This window comes from Melanostigma gelatinosum (genome assembly GCF_949748355.1).
Source record: "Melanostigma gelatinosum genome assembly, chromosome: 23".
Lineage (NCBI taxonomy): Eukaryota > Metazoa > Chordata > Actinopteri > Perciformes > Zoarcidae > Melanostigma > Melanostigma gelatinosum.
This window is the reverse complement of record NC_136656.1, coordinates 2908734-2927961: the sequence shown is the minus strand read 5'-3', so window position 1 is coordinate 2927961 and position 19228 is coordinate 2908734. Positions and strand designations below refer to the sequence as shown.

At 45.9% G+C, this 19228-nt stretch overlaps 1 protein-coding gene across 2 annotated transcripts in view; it reads right to left on the bottom strand.

Annotated features, from left to right (window-relative positions):
* LOC306796518 (diacylglycerol kinase eta) overlaps window positions 1-19228 on the bottom strand; it is a 46518-nt gene that overhangs the window by 10291 nt on the left and 16999 nt on the right. For both annotated transcript variants that reach the window (XM_079295476.1, XM_079295477.1), the window contains exons 3-15: window positions 8938-9048; window positions 8375-8455; window positions 8140-8244; window positions 7121-7253; window positions 6360-6466; window positions 6047-6172; window positions 5067-5169; window positions 4703-4862; window positions 4348-4456; window positions 3301-3440; window positions 2548-2632; window positions 1698-1789; window positions 203-302 (exon numbers count right to left, since the gene is read on the bottom strand). In XM_079295476.1, coding sequence (XP_079151602.1) covers window positions 203-302; window positions 1698-1789; window positions 2548-2632; window positions 3301-3440; window positions 4348-4456; window positions 4703-4862; window positions 5067-5169; window positions 6047-6172; window positions 6360-6466; window positions 7121-7253; window positions 8140-8244; window positions 8375-8455; window positions 8938-9048 — 1452 coding nt within the window. The remainder of the gene's footprint in view (window positions 1-202; window positions 303-1697; window positions 1790-2547; window positions 2633-3300; window positions 3441-4347; window positions 4457-4702; window positions 4863-5066; window positions 5170-6046; window positions 6173-6359; window positions 6467-7120; window positions 7254-8139; window positions 8245-8374; window positions 8456-8937; window positions 9049-19228) is intronic.

The window sequence follows — 19228 nt, the reverse complement described above, 5'->3', positions numbered from 1 at the left end:
ACCCACCTTTTCCAGCCTCAACTGCTCTTTCAACTTGATTCTTAAAAAGTGTCAAAATATTAATTAGATACAAATTATGGAGGGAATAGTGGCACCTAACCTTTACACAACGATCTCTGTCACACTCTCTGTTTCACACACACACACCTCACTAGCGTTACACAAGCTCTTACGTAATACAAACGATTACACACACAGTTACCTTCTTTGCCATGGCGTCGGCCTCCTCCTTGTTCTCTGTGGCTCTCTCGTACGCCTTCCCCACCTCCGCCACGAAGTCATTCACCGTCCCACACAGGAACCTGGGGGGGGGGGGGAACAGGATTAATGTTGAAAATGAAAGGAGTCAGCATGTTGACTCCTTTCACATTTGGTGAGTCACCGTGCAGTCACTGTGTTTGGAGATCACACACACACACACACACACACACACACACACACACACACACACACACACACACACACACACACACACACACACACACACACACACACACACACACACACACACACACACACACACACACACACGCAGTCACTGTTCACTCACAGCTGTTACGCTGCTCCTCAGCGGGACGTTTCTCCAAACTCACACAGCAAATATTGGATCATGTCAAATGAAAATCGCTGCAGAAAAAACAACACGCTCCTCATTTCACGAGCCTCGTCCTCCCGTGAACGCTCTCGCAGGCGTGCTGTTTTTGAAAGGCGTGTGCTCCGTGCGTCTGCTGAATATTGTGCAACTCTGCTTAAAATGTCTTCATTTCTTTTGGAGGCGTCGGTGAATGGATCTCCTGAACATTGTGCAGTCCTCGTCTGCGTCTCAAAATATAAATAACAACAGGATGCGTCTTCAGAAGCTGCTGAACCTTTACAGCTTTTGAAACTGTTCCTCTCTAACCTTTCATATAATCAGGCCAGATGTTGACAGAGCAGGGGTATCATTAAACTCTTACACCTGTGTGAGAGAGCTTTGTTCGTCTTTAATCTCCACTTTGACCCCATTACCTAAGGAACAAATCACCGGTAACGGTTAACGGGAGCCATTAGAGCCCGACAGCAGGCCCACTTCACTGAATGTCTCTTTGCTGCCAAAACAACAACAGCAAACTGTATAATAACAAGTCACAGCCCCATGCATGCATAATCTCCCCTGATGCTCTGCCACTGAGCTCGCTGATCCCAAATGGAATCCCATCTCGACTCTCGGTTCATTGAAACCTGTTCAAATTCCACAGTAAGACATTTCAAAGCAGGAATGAGGCTTTTTACTTTGTCCGACAACACCGGCGTCGTGCGAGGAAAGTGCTCCGCAACGGCCGGCAGACTCCCAAGAGAAGACTTCTAATGTCCTAATGCACTGAGGACGAGCCCTAAATACTGATTCGTCTCTTTCACTTACTGTCCCCTCTGTGTGTGTGTGTGTGTGTGTGTGTGTGTGTGTGTGTGTGTGTGTGTGTGTGTGTGTGTGTGTGTGTGTGTGTGTGTGTCCTTAGGGAGCAAGAAAATCAATACTCATTGACCAGACACTCGCTTTTTGTCTGGCTCTTTCTGTCATTGTCTCTCTTCTCCATGTTCATTTCCCCCCCTTCTACCGTTCATCCCGCCCTCTTTATTCTCGTCTTCCCATCCTTCTCTCTCCCCCCTTCTACCTTTCTCCCTCCTCCCGGTCGTCACAGGGTATTCACAGCACGTACTTGGCAGAGGAAATGACGTCGCTGTGTTTGTCCGAGTCCAGGATCTTGGCGAGGTGGGAGGCAACGGAGTCTGCATACTGAGTGATGTGGACCTGGGGAGAGAGCGAGAGAGAGCGAGAGAGAGAGAGAGAGAGAGAGAGAGAGCGAGAGAGATTTTACTGTACGAGTTGTGTGAGAGTTTGTTAACAGATGTTCACTAAGTTTTCCTTTAGCGTTCCAGGTAACACGGGTGAGGAAGGTCTTCCTTTAGGTACCAAAAACAAAATGAAACTCCGTGACGTTGGAATTAAAGCATCAACTTCTCTGGACCCGTCGTCACACGTTGCACACGTTACTCCGATGTGAGGAGTTCCACTTGAGCCTGTTAACGCTTTGCTTCTCAGAATACGTTGTCGTGATCTCTGTTAGAGGCCTGAAGAGGTCAACGTAACCAACAGATGGATTTAAAGTCTGCAGAATATTAAGAGGAAAAACAAGCGTGTGGTGTCAAGACTTCAACATCAAAGGAGTGATATTATTTAATCCGGAGGTTGTCCACAACATATATCTTACTGGTCGGTGTGTTTATGTCTTCAGGTTGTTTCTATCCTGTTCGTGTGCAAAATAAAAGTGGTTTTCCTTATTTTCCTTTTGCTTAAATTCAAACTGCAGAGCTGCCGTTTGTCAATATCTACGCCAGCGCCGGTGGATCAGCTCTGATTGCGTCGCCTGCCAGCTGCCAGACTCAATTGATTCTCAGTGGATGTTTTCAAAAATAACTTGTGGGAGCAGGCGAGGATCTGTCTGCGTGGGGCTAATTTACGGACACCATCTGTCTAAAAAGCAGACAGCTTCTCTGAAAGCAATTTACCTGCAGAGGAGAATCGAGGCTGTCGTCTTTCACGAGCGGCGTGCGTTTGGTGGTGGTGGGCACCTCGTACGTCATCACGCTCCATCTACAAGAGACACACGGGGAGGTCAAGAGCCAGAGAATCAGCTTCATTATCATCTGATCAATTCAGGAGGACGGGACGCAGGGAATCCAACACGCCGCCTTCATGTGAAAAAAGCTTGTGAAAAATAAGGTGGCAGGTTGCAGCTGTTATTTAAATGTGCCACATACATATTTAGTCAACATTTAATGAGATATCGTATCAGATTTAACTTAATTAAAAGGAGTCGTATCAGGATTGGGCCCATTAAAACGTCACTGGGACGTCCCTGATGTATGCTGTGTGTAATTCTTGGTTGATTTATAAGTTTGTTTTCAACCATCAGAAGCCAATCATGCACTCATGCTGCTTGATGGTCAACATTGAGGCATGATAAGTAATTCTTAAATGGTGTCTCTGAATGTTTGCCAGAGGTATAAATACAGATACATAGCCTGCAGTACTTTAAGATAATTATCTTTATTGCTGTGACTAATTCTTGTTCCTGTCTCCTGCCCTTGAGAGCCCGTTCAGTTATGTGGAGACTGTAGCTTAAAGCAACTCAGTCCGTGGCTCACCTGAGACATGACAGCAAAGCCCTCCGAGGAAAACAACAGAACCACGGATGTGCAAACTCGGTGAGACACGCTGCACCTTGCTGAGAAGACCCCCCCCCCCCTCTCTGGTCTTACCGGTCCAGCATCTTGGTGGTGGCTCTCTCCAGCTTCTCCAGGATCTGCAGCAGCTGAGCGTCGTCGTCACAGAGGCCTCCCCAGCCCAGGACCCGAGCCAGGTCGTTGCCCGTGCCCAGAGGCAGGACGCCCAGCTGGCACTGCAACGTAAGACAACATGTCATCTGCAAACAAGTTGATGAAATCCAAACTTTGATCAAAGTCGGCACAAGACAAAGGATTTAAGTCTATTTAAGTCAGACAATACGGACGTGTCCGCGCAGATGCAATTCATGGGTTGACTGTCAACTCTTTTTTAATCTGAATGAAACATTTGACAGTACAGCCGAACATTGTTTGGTTGGTAAACATGAGCACACTTTAGTTCATACACTGATATTTAGGGACATGAATCTAAGTTTTCTACTCCAGTTACAAGTGAAGATAACGTCAGACACGCATTAAAGTGATGCAAAGACAAAGCCTGAGTTAGAGAAGGAATCAAAGCTTTAGGTTCACTGACAAAAACATCGTGATGTTTGTAATCATCACTTTTGTAAAAATCTTACCAATCAGTGAAATGGAATCATTATACAGTACTGGACGGATCGGTTACAAACTAACATGTTACAAATAGTCAGATGATGATTGTAGAAGCATCACACTGACTGAGCCTTTAATGAGACATGACCTGGAAGTATTCACTGATTTCACATGATGGCACTTATGTATCCACTCATTTAGAATAATCACCAAGTCATCCGACACTTCCTTCATTCATTTGAATTAATTCCGTGATGTCAACTAATTAGTTGAGCGAATCAGTGCATGATTGGGAATTTTACCGATGGCCACCTTCCTCTGCCCTGTTCTCCCGACGCTCTGTATTTATTGAGTCCTATTTATATGCATTTCATAATTTTACTTGTTACAAAATGTGACCACAGGTAGAAAATGCTTTAGTATCATGAGCACCAGAGGTAGCTTGCTGCTTTCTCTTGCCCATCAGCATTTCCTACAGTTACCTTACATATTATATCATCATCCCCTCCTCCTCCTCCTCCTCACCTGTTTATGGAGGTTGAGTTTATCCAGCTCTGAGAGCACCCAGCCCACGCTGCCGTCTCCTCCGCACACCAGGATACGAAACGTCACAAACTTCTGGAAAAGGCGCAGGCTGAGGGAGCGAGGAGAGTGGGAGGGGAGGATGAAGAGGAGGACACGAAGCACAAAATGTTAAGCGGTAGATGTCATGAAAAAGGCTGCGAAATTACAGCATCAGTACGCGCATTAAACAAGTCGTGAGCAACTAGAAACTCCCACTGGTGAAGCTGTCAACCAGTAACAACAGAGCCTGCTAACAAGTAAACGTGAGATATTCCTGCTACATGTGAGCTTATTGTTTCCTTATTTATTACAGTACCCGAGCTCTGGTCCTCCATTCATCAGGTCAAAGACCTGAGCCGGGTTGAGGAGCTGCTTGAACTTGCGGAGGAACTTCACCCCCTGGTTGTCTCCGCTTTTGGAGTTGACCAGGACGAGGAGAGGACTGGAGCACGACGCTGAGGTGGCCTTCCAGAAGCCTGGGAGGGAATGAGCGGGAAATGAATAAAACAATAGAGCCGTCCTCGACCGAAGAAATCCTTCAACCAACACCAGTACAATTTAGTTTAATTGAGTCGTTGATTTAATCGACAGATCTGTAAAACTGTCAGTTGCATTGTAAGAACGTTGAACCTGTGTGTGTGTGTGTGTGTGTGTGTGTGTGTGTGTGCGAGGTGTCTCACCATCAGAGTCGATGCTGTTAAGTGCAGTGGGAGGGATGATTGACACTCGATATTGACCCAATGGACACACCTTACCCATTTGTTCTTTACAGCTGTTGTGAACCTACACACACACACGCACACGCACACACACACACACACACACACACACACACACACACACAGAGTCAGTGGTCTCCATATTAATTCTACATTTCAGTAGAAGCAGAAAGGTCATTCCATCCCTCTGAAACCCGCCAAATGTCAGTCCTGTAACCTTTACAAACGCCACTCTGATCCACTTGTGCGAGCGCTCGTGTTGAGGCTCAGACTCATTAACGTCGGCTCTTTTGCCCGACGCACTCGAGAGCACTTCAGCCTTTGCCAAGCGGAACAGAAGAGACAGAATAAAGTTCCGTCTCTGTTACCGGCCGCGTCTGAAAGACGATTTCACCGGACGTTTCTGCTGGATGTTGAGACGAACGCTGTCGTTTGAAGTGAGGAGAACAAGAACAATGCAAAGATCACATCTCACTCTGAGTGCACTGAGAGCTTCCTGTGCTTTTAAGACCAAAAAGAAATAAACTCTATACATTGTAACCTTTTCTTCTCCGATAATTCATATTTTAAAACGTTGCACTTTCATTTAGAATGCAGCATCACAACACTGCTTGTGTTATCCTGCATAGTCCGTTTGGCATTTAAGAGCGACTGGAAGTCAAAATTTAGGACATAAGAGATAAATACTTTGTTATTCCTCCCACAAGAGAGATAAATATTCCGGCTCATCGCAGACTTTGTTATTCCTCCCACAAGAGAGATAAATATTTGAGACCAACTGGACTGGCGCTGACTCTATTACCATGGACATCAGTGCATTTATGTCACTGTTGATGTGTGTAAGATCTAAACTGGAAATAACTCCGGGAGCAGCGATGTCCTGCGTAAATACTGACTTGACAAGTTTCCTTTAGATAGAAGGCACAATGAACCCCACTTACGATGGCCTTGCACCAGAGGCAGCGCCAGTCCTGCAGCCGCCGCACGCTGCCACAGTTCTTGTCACACACCACACACTTGGCGCTGACCGGCAGGTTGCCTTCCAGCCACTGGTGGGGCATGAACACCTGGGACAAAACATGCAAAGAGACAGAGGACATGAGACATCAGACTTCCTGAGCCGGGACTCAGGTGGCAAGAAATGATTTGCAGGAAAAGATCTACGTTAAATCAAAAAGCCTGTTTCCTCCTCTACAGTCGCACCAATAGCTTCTGTCGACACGTTTCTCTCACTGAAGGAGTTGGACCACTCACCCCTTCCTCATCCTCAATGATGTCATTTCCTATGGAGGCCAGTGTGGTCCATTTGCAGTTGTTGGTGGAGCGAACTGCACAGCGCTTATGAGCCTTGAACTTACAAACTGCAGGAGGACGGATCAATAAATGTCACGTTAGAACAAACTTTGAACTGAAAGACGGCCGATGGCTGGTTTAGTGTTGGGCCAATGATTTACTGTTGATCAGCTGATATTTCTGTTTTGTTGGCATCAAAAACTTTCACATGACTTCAGGTGAAATGGTGCTGTTATAACGAACACATTTTTAAAACTTTTTTCAAACTTCTACATATATTTGATACATTTCTATACATGTTTGTTATTCATATTAATTGTTTTGTGAGGATCAATAGGAATCTATGAAAAGGATGCAACAGATCACAAATGAATTTGAGCATTTTAATTCATAACAAACTGGGACAAAGAAACAAAAATAAAAAATGTCACAATAATGCGTACTGGTAAGTGACCTTTGATGTATATAAAAAACGTGGCATGTGTGTTCATAATGTTTCCAAGTATGTCACACCGGTGATGAAACTGCCTCGCCCTGCAAGCAGCAGCTATAAAGAGACTCCTTTACTGCCGCTGTCACATGCTCTCAATGCTTCTCTGCAGCGATAACACTCCCAGTAAAGACATTTACGTAAGAGAACGGTTAAAAACTGAAGATTACTGCTCAGAATCTCTGGCGTTGGCCCTCAACGTGTCTTCAACTGTGTGTGTGTGTGTGTGTACCTTCGCAGGAGAGGCCGTGGGAGGTGACGCCTGGCAGAGCCTCCCGGCAGACGTTGCAGAAGGTCGGTCTGGCGTGCGAGCAAGCGTACCAGTTGTGCATCCCGGAGAAATGCTCCATGTTGAACTGGCTGGCCTGAGGAGGGGAGAGGGAAGACATCCACATCAGAACACGTAGCCCGGGGACGCAGATACTGCAGGATCTCATGCTGGACCACACGGGCCTGAGGAAGTACGGCCTCGTGGAAAGAGAATGACATCGGCAGTGCATATTAAACTCTGTGGCCTTGGGATGGAGACACACGAGGGGAGAGGCAATGATGTCGACGCTGCAGCTGACGGGCAAAAGAGTTCCATACAGGCAGCTATACAACAAGAATATGAGACATCAGAGCAGTCAGAACAAACTTCTGATACAAAATCATCTTTTTATGCTTTTTTAGAAAGTCTTCGTAACTCTAGAGATATCGAAATGTCGGCTCCCAAATAAGGACGAATTTGGAGAAGATGCTATCCACGATCTGATGTCACCAACTCGCAGTATGAGACGGGGGAAAACACACAAAGTAGGAATATCCGGGTAAATGACAATGACATGAGATTAAATCTCCAAACGCCGGGAATATTGAGAGCCAAACACCTGAGAGCATTTCAGCTGCGCTGGGACAGCAGCTCAGTGCTCAGCTCGCTTTACAGCCTATTAAAGCACAGGGGCTGATTGTATGAGCCACGTTAATCTGCTGGCAAAGAGCTGAAATGAAAAGTACATGAGAGAAACAAGAGGAGGAGGAGGAGGAGGAGGAGGAGGAGGAGGAGGAGGAGAGCGTTTTCCTCCGAGAAAGCAGAAAAGGTGGATACTTTGAGAGGAAGAACAGATGGGAGAAGAATTAAGAAGTGAGTGTGTGACACCTGTTCTCATCTAAATAAATCACACAGTGTTCATCATCAATTGAGCTCATTTCGATATTGTGTCAGCCTGCTGAATAAATAACAATGTGCAGGGGGGGCGGGACGACGCTGACCTCATAGGTTTCCCATTTCTGGACGGATTTGAGAGCGCCGATCCAGTCCTCCATCTCCTTCCTGCTCTCGGCGCACAACATCAGTTTGCGAAATGGAGTGATCACCTGAGGAAGAGAAACAGAATAATAACTGAAATATGTTTCTGCACTTAAATCTATGCAACTCATTTATCCATCTGTCAACATCATGTCACATTGTTGGGATTCTAAAGCCGTGAGCAGTCCTGTTGCTTACCGTGAAGCTGTTGTTGATGTTCTTGGTGCTGGTCTCGGCCACGCTCGCGTCCGATAGGTCCACTTCATCAAAAATCAGAGACTGATGGGAGGAAAAGACAAACAATAAGCTTTTTCTTCTCTTGTATCTTATCCAGATACCGTACATATAATCACACGCTGACGTCTATATAGAGAGATATGTATCTAACCCACACAAGCATTGTGTCATAAAGTTCAAGTGGAAACAAGAAGCTTATTTTAATTGCGTTAAAGAGGAAGATAACAATTTCCCTGACATATTCATTGAATTCAAAGTGTGGACCTCTACATTTGATTTAAATAATTAGTGTCTTGAACATACAACAATAAAGGTAAATGGATTGTGAATGTATCTCGGAGATCTTGCCTGCAATTCATGTATTTAAACACAAACAAGCGAGTTAGAAAAACATTGATCTACAGACGGCAATACACGTTTTCTGAACAGACATCAGAGATGTGAAATTATTCTCAAAACGTCCTCTGAAATCCAAGTAATTGGGTAATGACGGATGTGTGAGCAGCTCAGACGACAGTGCTGACCTTGCAGTCTTTGGCGTAGTAGAGGGTCCTCCCTCTGAGTTTGAAGTACCTCCTCTTCCATCTCTGGAAGGAGCTGGTCTGCTTTAACAGGATTCCCTCCTTCACGCTTTTCTGTGGCGAGACGGAGCGAGAGAACGAAAAAGAGTGGGGGAGGGGGGGAGGGAGAGAGAGAAGGAAAACAGATGTTGGAGCATCCAGATCCTTCTGAGCAACTCAAGTGGCAGCCGTTCGTCACGGAGTTCAGGCGTAGAAGAGCAGGAGATCAGTTTGGACAGTGTCACTAAGATGCCTGTTTGTTTTGAGGTGTTGGCTGAATCTGTTAAGATGGGGAACGTTTACTTAAAGGACTATTCCTGCTTTGTTTATTGTGCTGTTTAAAACACCTTCCACCTTCCTGATATTCATCATCAGATGTGGGGAAGTCCACATGTAGTTAATACATACCCCCCCCCCCCAAAAACCAGGCGGTGACGTCCATTATAGGATTATAGGAGCAACAGTGATGGAGTGATGCAGCAGGTGGAGGTGCAGTCATGCATGAGAATTATTAACACGGCCACAACGCAATGATTTCATGTTTCTCTCGGCTCATCACGCACTCCTTATTTCTCTTTCTATTCATGAGTACATGCCCAGAGAGGACAGAATGCACCATGGGTAATCAATTCTGAGATAGGACATCGGGGAGGAGGGGGTGGTGTCACCATGGAGATCCTCATTTCTCCAACAGGAGGATACCCAGAGAATATCACGCACACCAGATGCACTCTTAAAACTCCGATCACGTCACCGACGGCTCACTTCGTACCGCCGCCGTTCAGCAACATTCCTGCACGAGTCGCAGGGGCAACTTTCATGAGATCAGCCTCAATTGACATACTTTCGCATACTTTCACTGCAGAAATGTCAACGTCATCTCTCCAGGGGGGGGTTTTCACACATATGGAGGGACGGATATTGATTTTATTATCCACAAATCAGGAGCAGACTGCTAAAATTGCACCATAATAATAAACAAAGACAGCACAGGCAATGACAAAAGACTCAAAACACAGAATGTTGTTTATCGAACACGATCAACCAGAGAAAGCTACAAGCTGACAGCATGGACAACACAAAAGGTGTGTGAATTTATAAAAAGGAAAAAATAAAGTAAAAGTGTGCGTCAGACAAATTAAAACACACAATGTCATAATGACATCATGCTTCATTCACATCTGGGGTCCTGATGAGACACTTGAAATGAAAAGAGTAAAGGAGGCCTTAGCTGGCGTTGCATTAAAGTTACTCTTCTAAAAATAAGGAACAATTCAAAGCATCGCTGGGTTTCGCCAAATCTAACAAACTAAATGGACCAGATTGTGTTGAGCACTAGCTTGTTGCTAATCTCAACACCAGAGGACTAAGAAGTGTCAGAAAATGTGTTCAATTTGTAGTTTTGTTGACTAAATCATGAGGCTTTTATAATGCGAGATTAGCATTTCATCTATTTATTTAACACCAATGGATTGAGTGTTCAATGACACCAAAAACATGTTTATATTCCCCAAAGTACTGTAATGTGTTGGAACATATTGTTTTGGTCTCAAGCTGGAACCCAAGCATTGTGTTAAGATATACGCAGCCCTATTGCTAGCTAGCAAAGTGGCTAGCACCTTAGCCACATTAGCTAGTTGCTAGCTAGCACAGTGGCTAATGTGAATGCGTTGTGTTTGTATGGTGCTTAGTTTTTGTGTCTTGTACATTATCTTGTCTGTTAGCATCTCGTACATTACTGTATCTTCAACAGCTGTTAGCTAGCTGGCTAATTGAGCATTTTATCCTACAGGAACTAGCATCAAGGCCAATTATCTTGAATGAGTGGCCTTGCTGTTGTTGCAATTAGAAGTTTTCCCCTCATCTTTATATCGCCGCACCTTCATCTTCTCCTCATCTATCTGTCTTTTCCCCTCCGTCTCTATGTCGTTTTGTCTTTTAGCCGCATTATTTCCATTTCCGTGTCTTTTTTCCCCTTCTCATCTCTCTTTCCATCTCAATCTGTCTTTCCCTCCATCATTTCCCATCTCCCTTTCTCTGCCTGTCTGTCTTTGCAGTAATGGCCTTGGCTGTCTGAACAGAGGGAGTAATACAAGTCAGAAGCACTTCAGAAACCAGCGCTCAAATCGAAACAGTCGCTCCAGCGCTATCATTTCTCAACAGCATCCCTGCGTACCAGTGTCCATGTGATATCCCAGCTTGTAATGACACTACACAGCTCCTTGTGCTCCCGCTGTGCATGTTTCTGTCTTACAATAAATGTGTTTTTGTACCCCGGGGAGAGAGAAAAAACCATCATATTGTCACACTGCTGCAGAGAAAGACACAGGAAGAGGAAGGGAAGGACTGATGGTGGAAACCGTGATAGATGGCCCGATGGTACGGATCATTAGGGAGAGGAGATAGGAAACAGAAACAACGGCCAGGAGCAAAGGAAGAAGGTGCAATCCGGAAATCACAACAAAAGAAAAGGGACTCTGGAAAGTCGACGTGAAAGAGAATGAAACAAAAGAACGAGGCGATGCCTTGAGGAGGAAAAATAAGAAAACACAACCAAGAAAGGTGTAAGGTCTCTTGACTGGAGATATCTTAACTGAGATAACGGCGAGGTGCAACACCAACCGGGCTTATCCGTGGTTGCCAAAGGAACACCCACACGGGCCGTCAGTCAAGAAGCTAATCAGAGTGCTTTTGTTTGACAAAAGCAGGTAATGACATAGCAACCGCTGATATAAGCTGAAGGACGTACAGTACTATAAGTTAGACCCAACTCAGGCTTTTGCAATGTAGGTGTGAAACTTCGCTAATCCCCAACATCTGGCTAAGCAAGCTCACATTCCTGTGAAAATATCAAATATTGTCGAGGAGGGTACATTTAGTGTATGGTACAACACCTCCTCTGGGCCATTTCTCTTCCTAATAATTGGCTTTTAATCAAAGTTGCCCGATTGAATAAGACCGAGGCTTCCTTCGGATTCGCTACTGCAGAGACGCACATCAGCAGAGCAAAACAAACGCGAAAGGTCAGGTTCTGCACCAGCTCGCGGTCATACTGTAGCGCACACCCTCCTCTTCCTCTCCTGCTGAGAGACGTTGTCAGACGGATCAGTGTATTCATTAGAGCAGGACTAATTACATCACAACAATCAGCCCCAGTAGACCTGATGCGCACACACACACACACACACACACAGAAGAGCTGTGAAGTGGATTTGCTTAACACACAAAATGATTCATCTGCAAAACAGTCAAACAGAGCTCTGAAGTGCACCCACACAGACAAACTGACTGAATCAACCCTTTTCTTTTTCGAGCCGCTATATTTAACAACTGAGTGCGCGCACACACACACACACACACGAGTGCACCCGTCTGCCCCCCCCCCCTCCCGTCCCATCCCGCCAAATCACATGCGCCGTCCTGCACAACAGATCAACAAATACTCTGGATTTCTGCGCGTTTCCTCGACGGCGGAGCGACCTGGACACCGTTACGGTGCTTTGCCATCCGGACGTGATTCGGTGTAATGAACAGCAGCTGCCACTGATAAGGGAGAACATAATGAAGCCCTTGGAAATGACCCACTTTCTGCTGCTAGTTTAAAAGCAAAGGCTGCATGAGTAAATATCTATACGCTTACTCTTGGGATCGACATTCAGCAAGGCTTCTATCTTTGCTGGCTGCTTTTTAATCAGGATGAAAAGGGATCATTTCAGAGAATAGTTCCTTTCTGTGAGATGAAATGAGTTTAAGAAGGTGAGCGCATGCCAAAATTGCAAGTGTGCATACACAGAGGGATGTGTTGAATGTTTCTATAATATTGCTGTGAATCTCTTGTAGTCGCACCTTCCAAAGCTCATAAATGAGCCACAAAGTGGAAATGTGTTGTCTGTGATGTTTGCCAAAAAACAGGGAAGGAAATTACTGGGCCTTTAGTTTTTTCTGAAATGACTCACATCTGTGAAGATTAATGTCTTTAGTCGGAACAAAGGGTTTGTGGATGACCGTTGTAGACGGGCTAGGAGAACATTTAAAAAGTGTGTTCTCTTCCAACAGGATTTCATCCTCCAGCAGCAAATAAAATGCCAAAAACACAGAATTTTCCAGTTGACTTTGAACCAACACAAAATCACTGCTTGCCTAAAAGTCTGAATTAAACCACAACGCGGCAACACGGCCTTTACAACACGATCAGTATCATCAATCATCAACCCAAGCTGTCCTCACGGGGTCTCGGGGGTCTTTGGGGTTCCACTTTGCGTCCCTCTCACACTGACCTCTGCCCTTAGGCGAATCTCCTGCAGCTTCTCGACGTGCCCGGGCTCCAGCTGGTCCTCGTCGCCCTGCCCTCCTCCCTCGTAGCCGAACAACAGGGGCGCCAGGCAGCAGGCGCTGGGCCGACACAAGCCCAGCATCGGGACGCCTCACAGTCCGGGCCCTTTGGAGAGGCGACTCTGAAGAGGGCAACGGCAGAGAGGAAGTTGCTCCCTCTACTTTTTACCCTTTCTCTTTGTTGCTATTGAGATTGTCCTCCTCCCATCTTCCTCTTCTCAAAGATGACTTCTACACAGCATTTCCCTTTGACTGTCTCTTTGTCGCTCCACGACTCGCCGGTGACTCTCCTTCCACAGCAGCAGCTCCTGGGACAATAGATCACACTTCCTCCCTCCCAAACTTCCCGTCAGGTAGCCACGCCCCCTCAGGTGTGCTGCAGAGCACGCCTCTTTTGTGGGAGTGTGTGTTTCTGTCTCTCTCACACACACACACACACACAGGAGATAAGGCCGGCACATGCAAAATACGCTCTCCTCAGTGACACACACACCTGAGAGGAGTGGCGTGTCTGTGTGTTCATGTGAGAACAAGTCTATTTCCTTGAAGCTATAAATAGAACTGGAAGAACCTGTCTGATTGGCAATGACAGGTGCACACGCACACACACACACACACACACACCATCAAGATAATGGCTGTTCTTGCCTGAATGCTAATTTAGAGCACGAAACAAGTTATAATACACACGCAACTACAGTCACATCATAGGGAGGTTAAAACAGGACACATCATTGTCATCACACTAACCTGTGTGTGTGTGTGTGTGTGTGTGTGTGTGTGTGTGTGTGTGTGTGTGTGTGTGTGTGTGTGTGTGTGTGTGTGTGTGTGTGTGCGGCGCGCTCAGGTCAAAAGGGATTCATTAGCGACTTTAATGAGTCCCGTAGCAAAGCTAAGGAGGTGAGATGACTCATGACGGCGAAGACGTTGTTCTCTAGAAACATTCAGGCCACCAAAGGTCCGTGCTGCTCCCCAGTGATCGAGCACGTGTTCATTTACACGTTTAGTTTGCGTCTCTGCAGCAGACGAAGCGGAACATGCTCCGATTAAACACGAGTGAAGCCGTTTCTGAGACCATAATTAGGGAGCCGCTGGGATTACAGATTGTTTTTCTGCAACAAAGGGAGCCAGAAATATAATTAAGTTAAATTATTTCGTTGTGCTTCCAAGATGAAGTGCAGAAAGAGCAGACGGACAGAAACATCCTCGAAGAGAGTCTTCTTCAACTACTTGTCTTTCAAAATAAAAGTCTCTCGAACTATTTGTTGTATTCAGGATAGAAGTATCAACATTTCAAGCTTCTACTTTTTCGAAACAATGAACAAGTAGTCCATTCATGAGTGAGCAACTTCCTCTATTATGACGGGAACTAAACGGTTTGGAAGTGAAACGTCCTAATATTTGGGATGTATAATAGATCTTATCATAACGGTCAACACTACTTCATTGACGGTAATCATTCCGCAGTGAAAGAAATTTAATGCTGAAACACTATTAACATGACAAATATAATCCAGCAAATCTGCATTTTTTAAATGTGTTTAACGGACAATTTGGTTTGTGAGAAACTCAATTTAAAGACCAGTTTGTCCCTCAACAATCAACAGCAGCTGTTTATTCACGAGTTACAGGAAGCGACACAGAGACACGTGTCTCAGGTGCGTCTTTGCCAGAACTAATTAAAAACTGACGCAGACACCGACCCCCCCCCCCCCCCGACCTTTCAAACACGCCCGTGTTCTTGTAATCACGAGGGCCAAGCTGTCCTCCGGACCGGACGTCGCAGGAATGCTAAACGAAGCGTGAAGCCCGTTGCAGTTACTGGGTTTCTCCAGCAGATGGCAGACTGAGCGAGAGACGGGGGCTGGGAAGGGAAAAAAAAGAAAGAAGAGGCAAGGTGACTGGGTGCACATGGACGGAAACAAGAGAGTCAGGAGTGAGATGAGGGATGGGGATGGAGGACGGAGAGGGAAGAAAGACGGAACATGAAATGGAGTGAGGAAGAAGAGGAGGAAGGAGTGGTGCAGTCATGGGTTTAACTCCTCTCAGCCTGCCAGCTGTGTGTGTGTGTCGGTCTATAAATAGAAACACACACACTGGGTTCCCCTTGTGGACATGCAAATCCATCTCTACACTGAAAACATAAAAAGCTCATGTTTCTGTCGGGGGTTTATGGGCCAGAAGCATTTGCTTTTAACACTTTGCAGCACCGCACGGGCGGGGTTCAGCACACGAGACATCCAGAGCTGTTACAGCGACACGCGCACACGCACACACACACACACACACACACGATTCTGTGCTGCTCCTTGACCGAGACGCAAGCAGACGTCACCTCAACAAAAACACCACCCATCTGGTGCTCGGAGGTGACTGAAACGAACAGGAGTTACCATTTTGCAGATAACAGCTGACCCTGAATTACACATCTTCTCTCTTTTTTTTCTTTTTTTTTGCCTGCCGACATTTCAAACTTGGTAACGCAAAGGCATGCGGGGTTGCCATGGTAACAGCCTGACTTTCGAATCAACCTTCAAGCTTGGAAATGGACACACACACACACGCACGCACAGAGACAAATAATTATAAAAAAATCTTTTCACCTGCAACAGATAGTGAACCAGGCTCTGTGTGTGTGTGTGTGTGTGTGTGTGTGTGTGTGTGTGTGTGTGTGTGTGTGTGTGTGTGTGTGAGACAGCATTATGTCCTTCACAAGAAATTCTATTAAACTCGGCAAGAAACGGTGAGAAACACGGCAAGACGAATCGTTAGAAATACAAACGTCTTGCATCTTCTGTCATGCATCAACACACCATCTGACCACACACACACACACACACACACACACACACAGAGTCAGAACAAGGCGTGGGAGGACCTTGCACCATGGCGACCACATCCTGTCTCATTTATTAATAGGCACGCACACACACACACACACACACACTAGTGATATGCCCAAAAAAGAGCCAGAGAGGATATGATGACACTGTCGTACTTTAGATGGACAGATGGGTGGAGACACGACACACACACACACACACTTTCCATCTCCGACACACAACGTTTTCCACATTTCATGTTTGTATGCTCATGTGTTTTGGAAATATTGTCCAGTCTTTGGCTTCTGTGTGTGAGTTTTGTGCAGTGATGGACATATAATCTGCTGCTGCTGGTAGGGGGGGGGGGGGGGGGGGGGGGGGGGGTTTGCCTGGGAGCATACGGACCAAATCTGGCTCTGATGCTGTAAATCCTCACACACACACACACACACACACACACTCGACTGATAACTCTGAGGAGGCAGAGATGGATGGTGAAAGAGGTGGAAGGTTCTCTGTAATGTGCTGGTGTGATTAGCATGCTGACCCCGCTGCTGCTGATGTGTGACGTTAATCAAGCGTTCGTTTAAATAAAGCTTTTATGTTTGAAATGGAGGAGAGAGAGAGAGTGGTGATAAGGGTGGAAAAAGACGGAGAAGAGAGGGCGGAGGAGGGTAAAATAAAGGAACGAGAAGGGGAGGAGAGGAAAAGGAGTGGGAGAAAAAGGAAGGGATGTCATGTAATGCAGGTGGGGATGGAAAAGGGGGAGAGTGAAGAAGGGAGGAGATAAGGGAAGATGAAGTGTGTGTGTGTGTCTTTAACAACGTCTCTGAGGACCTCATGTACATGCAGCTGTGATCCAGACGAGACGTTTAAATTGATTTAAAAGCCATCAAAAGAATACTCTCTCTCTCTCTCTCTCCCTCCCTCCCTCTCCTGTGGAACCTGTGGGGGCTTTTCCTGCCCCCTCCACTCACTCCCCTCCGGTGTCGTTCAGAACACGTAATTGCTGCGGTAAACTGAATCCTGCTGCGCTCCTGCAAACACCACCGACACTTACATTTATTTAAATTAATAACCCTGCTCCGGCTCCACACTCATCTTGGATTTCCACACTAAAATGACAAGCACGCAACCACATTTATTAACCGCCGTAACCACCAGCACCTCCTCACGGACTTCACTCACATGGTTTTAAGATAAGGTGTCTGCTTGTAGTGTGTTTGAAGGTAAAAGCTACCGTCACATGCTCCCTATAGGAAGCATTTTTGCACTTTGCACTTTGACTGGTTATGAAACAGTCTCAATTTAACACTGATCCTCGACATGACCTACATAAGAAAACGAGAGCATCAGAGAGAAGATCTATTTCTATACGTCATTCTCTCCAGAGACCCAGCCCGTATTGCTGGGCCGGCTAAATGGAAGGGAGGCCCTGGAGAACCAGAACCAGGACTGACTGGAGCAGACCGTCAGACGCCTGCTGCAGTAAAATGAGGTTTTCTAAAGGGACTCCGGTGCTCGTAAAACACTACCGCGTTCGTCCACAGGGGCCGCCACAATCAACACAAAATGAAAGTTCCTTGGAAGACTTTAAACCAGATATGAAGTAACATCAATGAACTTCAATGCCAGTACAGAACAACCTTCCACGAATCCTAACTGATGAAAGCCGATACGAACGCCGTCACGTTGCTGCTATTTGTCGACACCCGGTGACAAAGAAGGTTTACGGTTTAGTATCACCGAGGCAACAGACCGCAGCCTCCGAGGCTCAGCTTACTTAATTATAGTTCGATATCACGTCTCCATTCTTCCTGAGTTTCAAGATTTTTCACTGGAAGCCTGGAAATCAGATGACACTTGTGTGTGTGTGTGTGTGTGTGTGTGTGTGTGTGTGTGTGCCAATGTGTCTTGTCAGGGCATGCGCCATGTTAACGGCATTAATCTCCAATTTATATCTGAGGTACAGATAAAGAAGTGGGTGTAAAGTAACACATATAAGGGTGTCACCTTACCATAAGAAAATGATTTCCCCATCGCAATCTCTTTCTCCTCCTCCTCCTCCTCCTCCGAAACATGTTGGATATATATACAGATTAAAGTGTTTTCCAATTTTTGTAAAACAAATCATCAAAGAAACTTGTTTTTTCCTCTTTTTACGATTTATGGCATCGCAACGTTATTGTGCACAGAAGACATGTTTGAGTTCTCTCTACTGCTGTTTCCATACAGGTGCAGGACTTTTATATCGTATTACAAAATCAAGACCACAGAGAGAGAAGTGTGACGGCAGCAACACAATGAAAGGCTTGGGGTTGAGAGGGTTAACCACATGTGATAAAACATTTGATCAAACTTTAAAAGGAAGGAACTGTGCGTCTGACCACTGGCATGATCAACATGACACATCTTCAGCCGTTGGATGGGTGCTATGACTGTCACACTTAAAGGAGGTAGACTATACGTCACATAGAAAAGGAGAGCAGACCTCCGCGTGTCCAGACTTTAATAATCTGCTTTCCCTCTGTGCTGATTTGCCCGCAGAAATTCATCCTGCACAGTCTGGTGGTCTCCACGGCTTGACCGAGAGAAGGGCTTTGCTGTTAAACTCAACGGGACACGTTTTAAAGCCAGGAGATGCAGAGCGGGCGCGAAGAACCGCTGCTGCTGCTCAAACTCGCTAAATTCAGAGTTATATCGAGTTGTCTTCTGTTGAGAACGAAATATGTCTTCAGGTGCTCGCTAACGAAGACACGAAGCCCACCACGCTAAAGAGCCATCAAGTGTCTTTTATATATCTTCACTAAACTCAACAAAGCATTTCCAGATGATCCTATCGTAAAGGAACTCACTGTGGACGAGTGTGCACGTTTACTCACACGTGCACTTAGAATCGTACCGCATGCAGGCCGTCAATTCAAACCACAAGCGACTAAGCGTGCACGCTTGGATCAGGATTTTATTTTTCACAACCTTTATTCTCCTGTCAAAGTCTGTGTGCACTGATGTGCTTTCACTTTCCCAGGCGTCCTGCTCTCCTTAACGCAACCGCATAGGAAGCTTGATCTGGGACAGTAGAGCCTCGGGAGGCGAGCGCT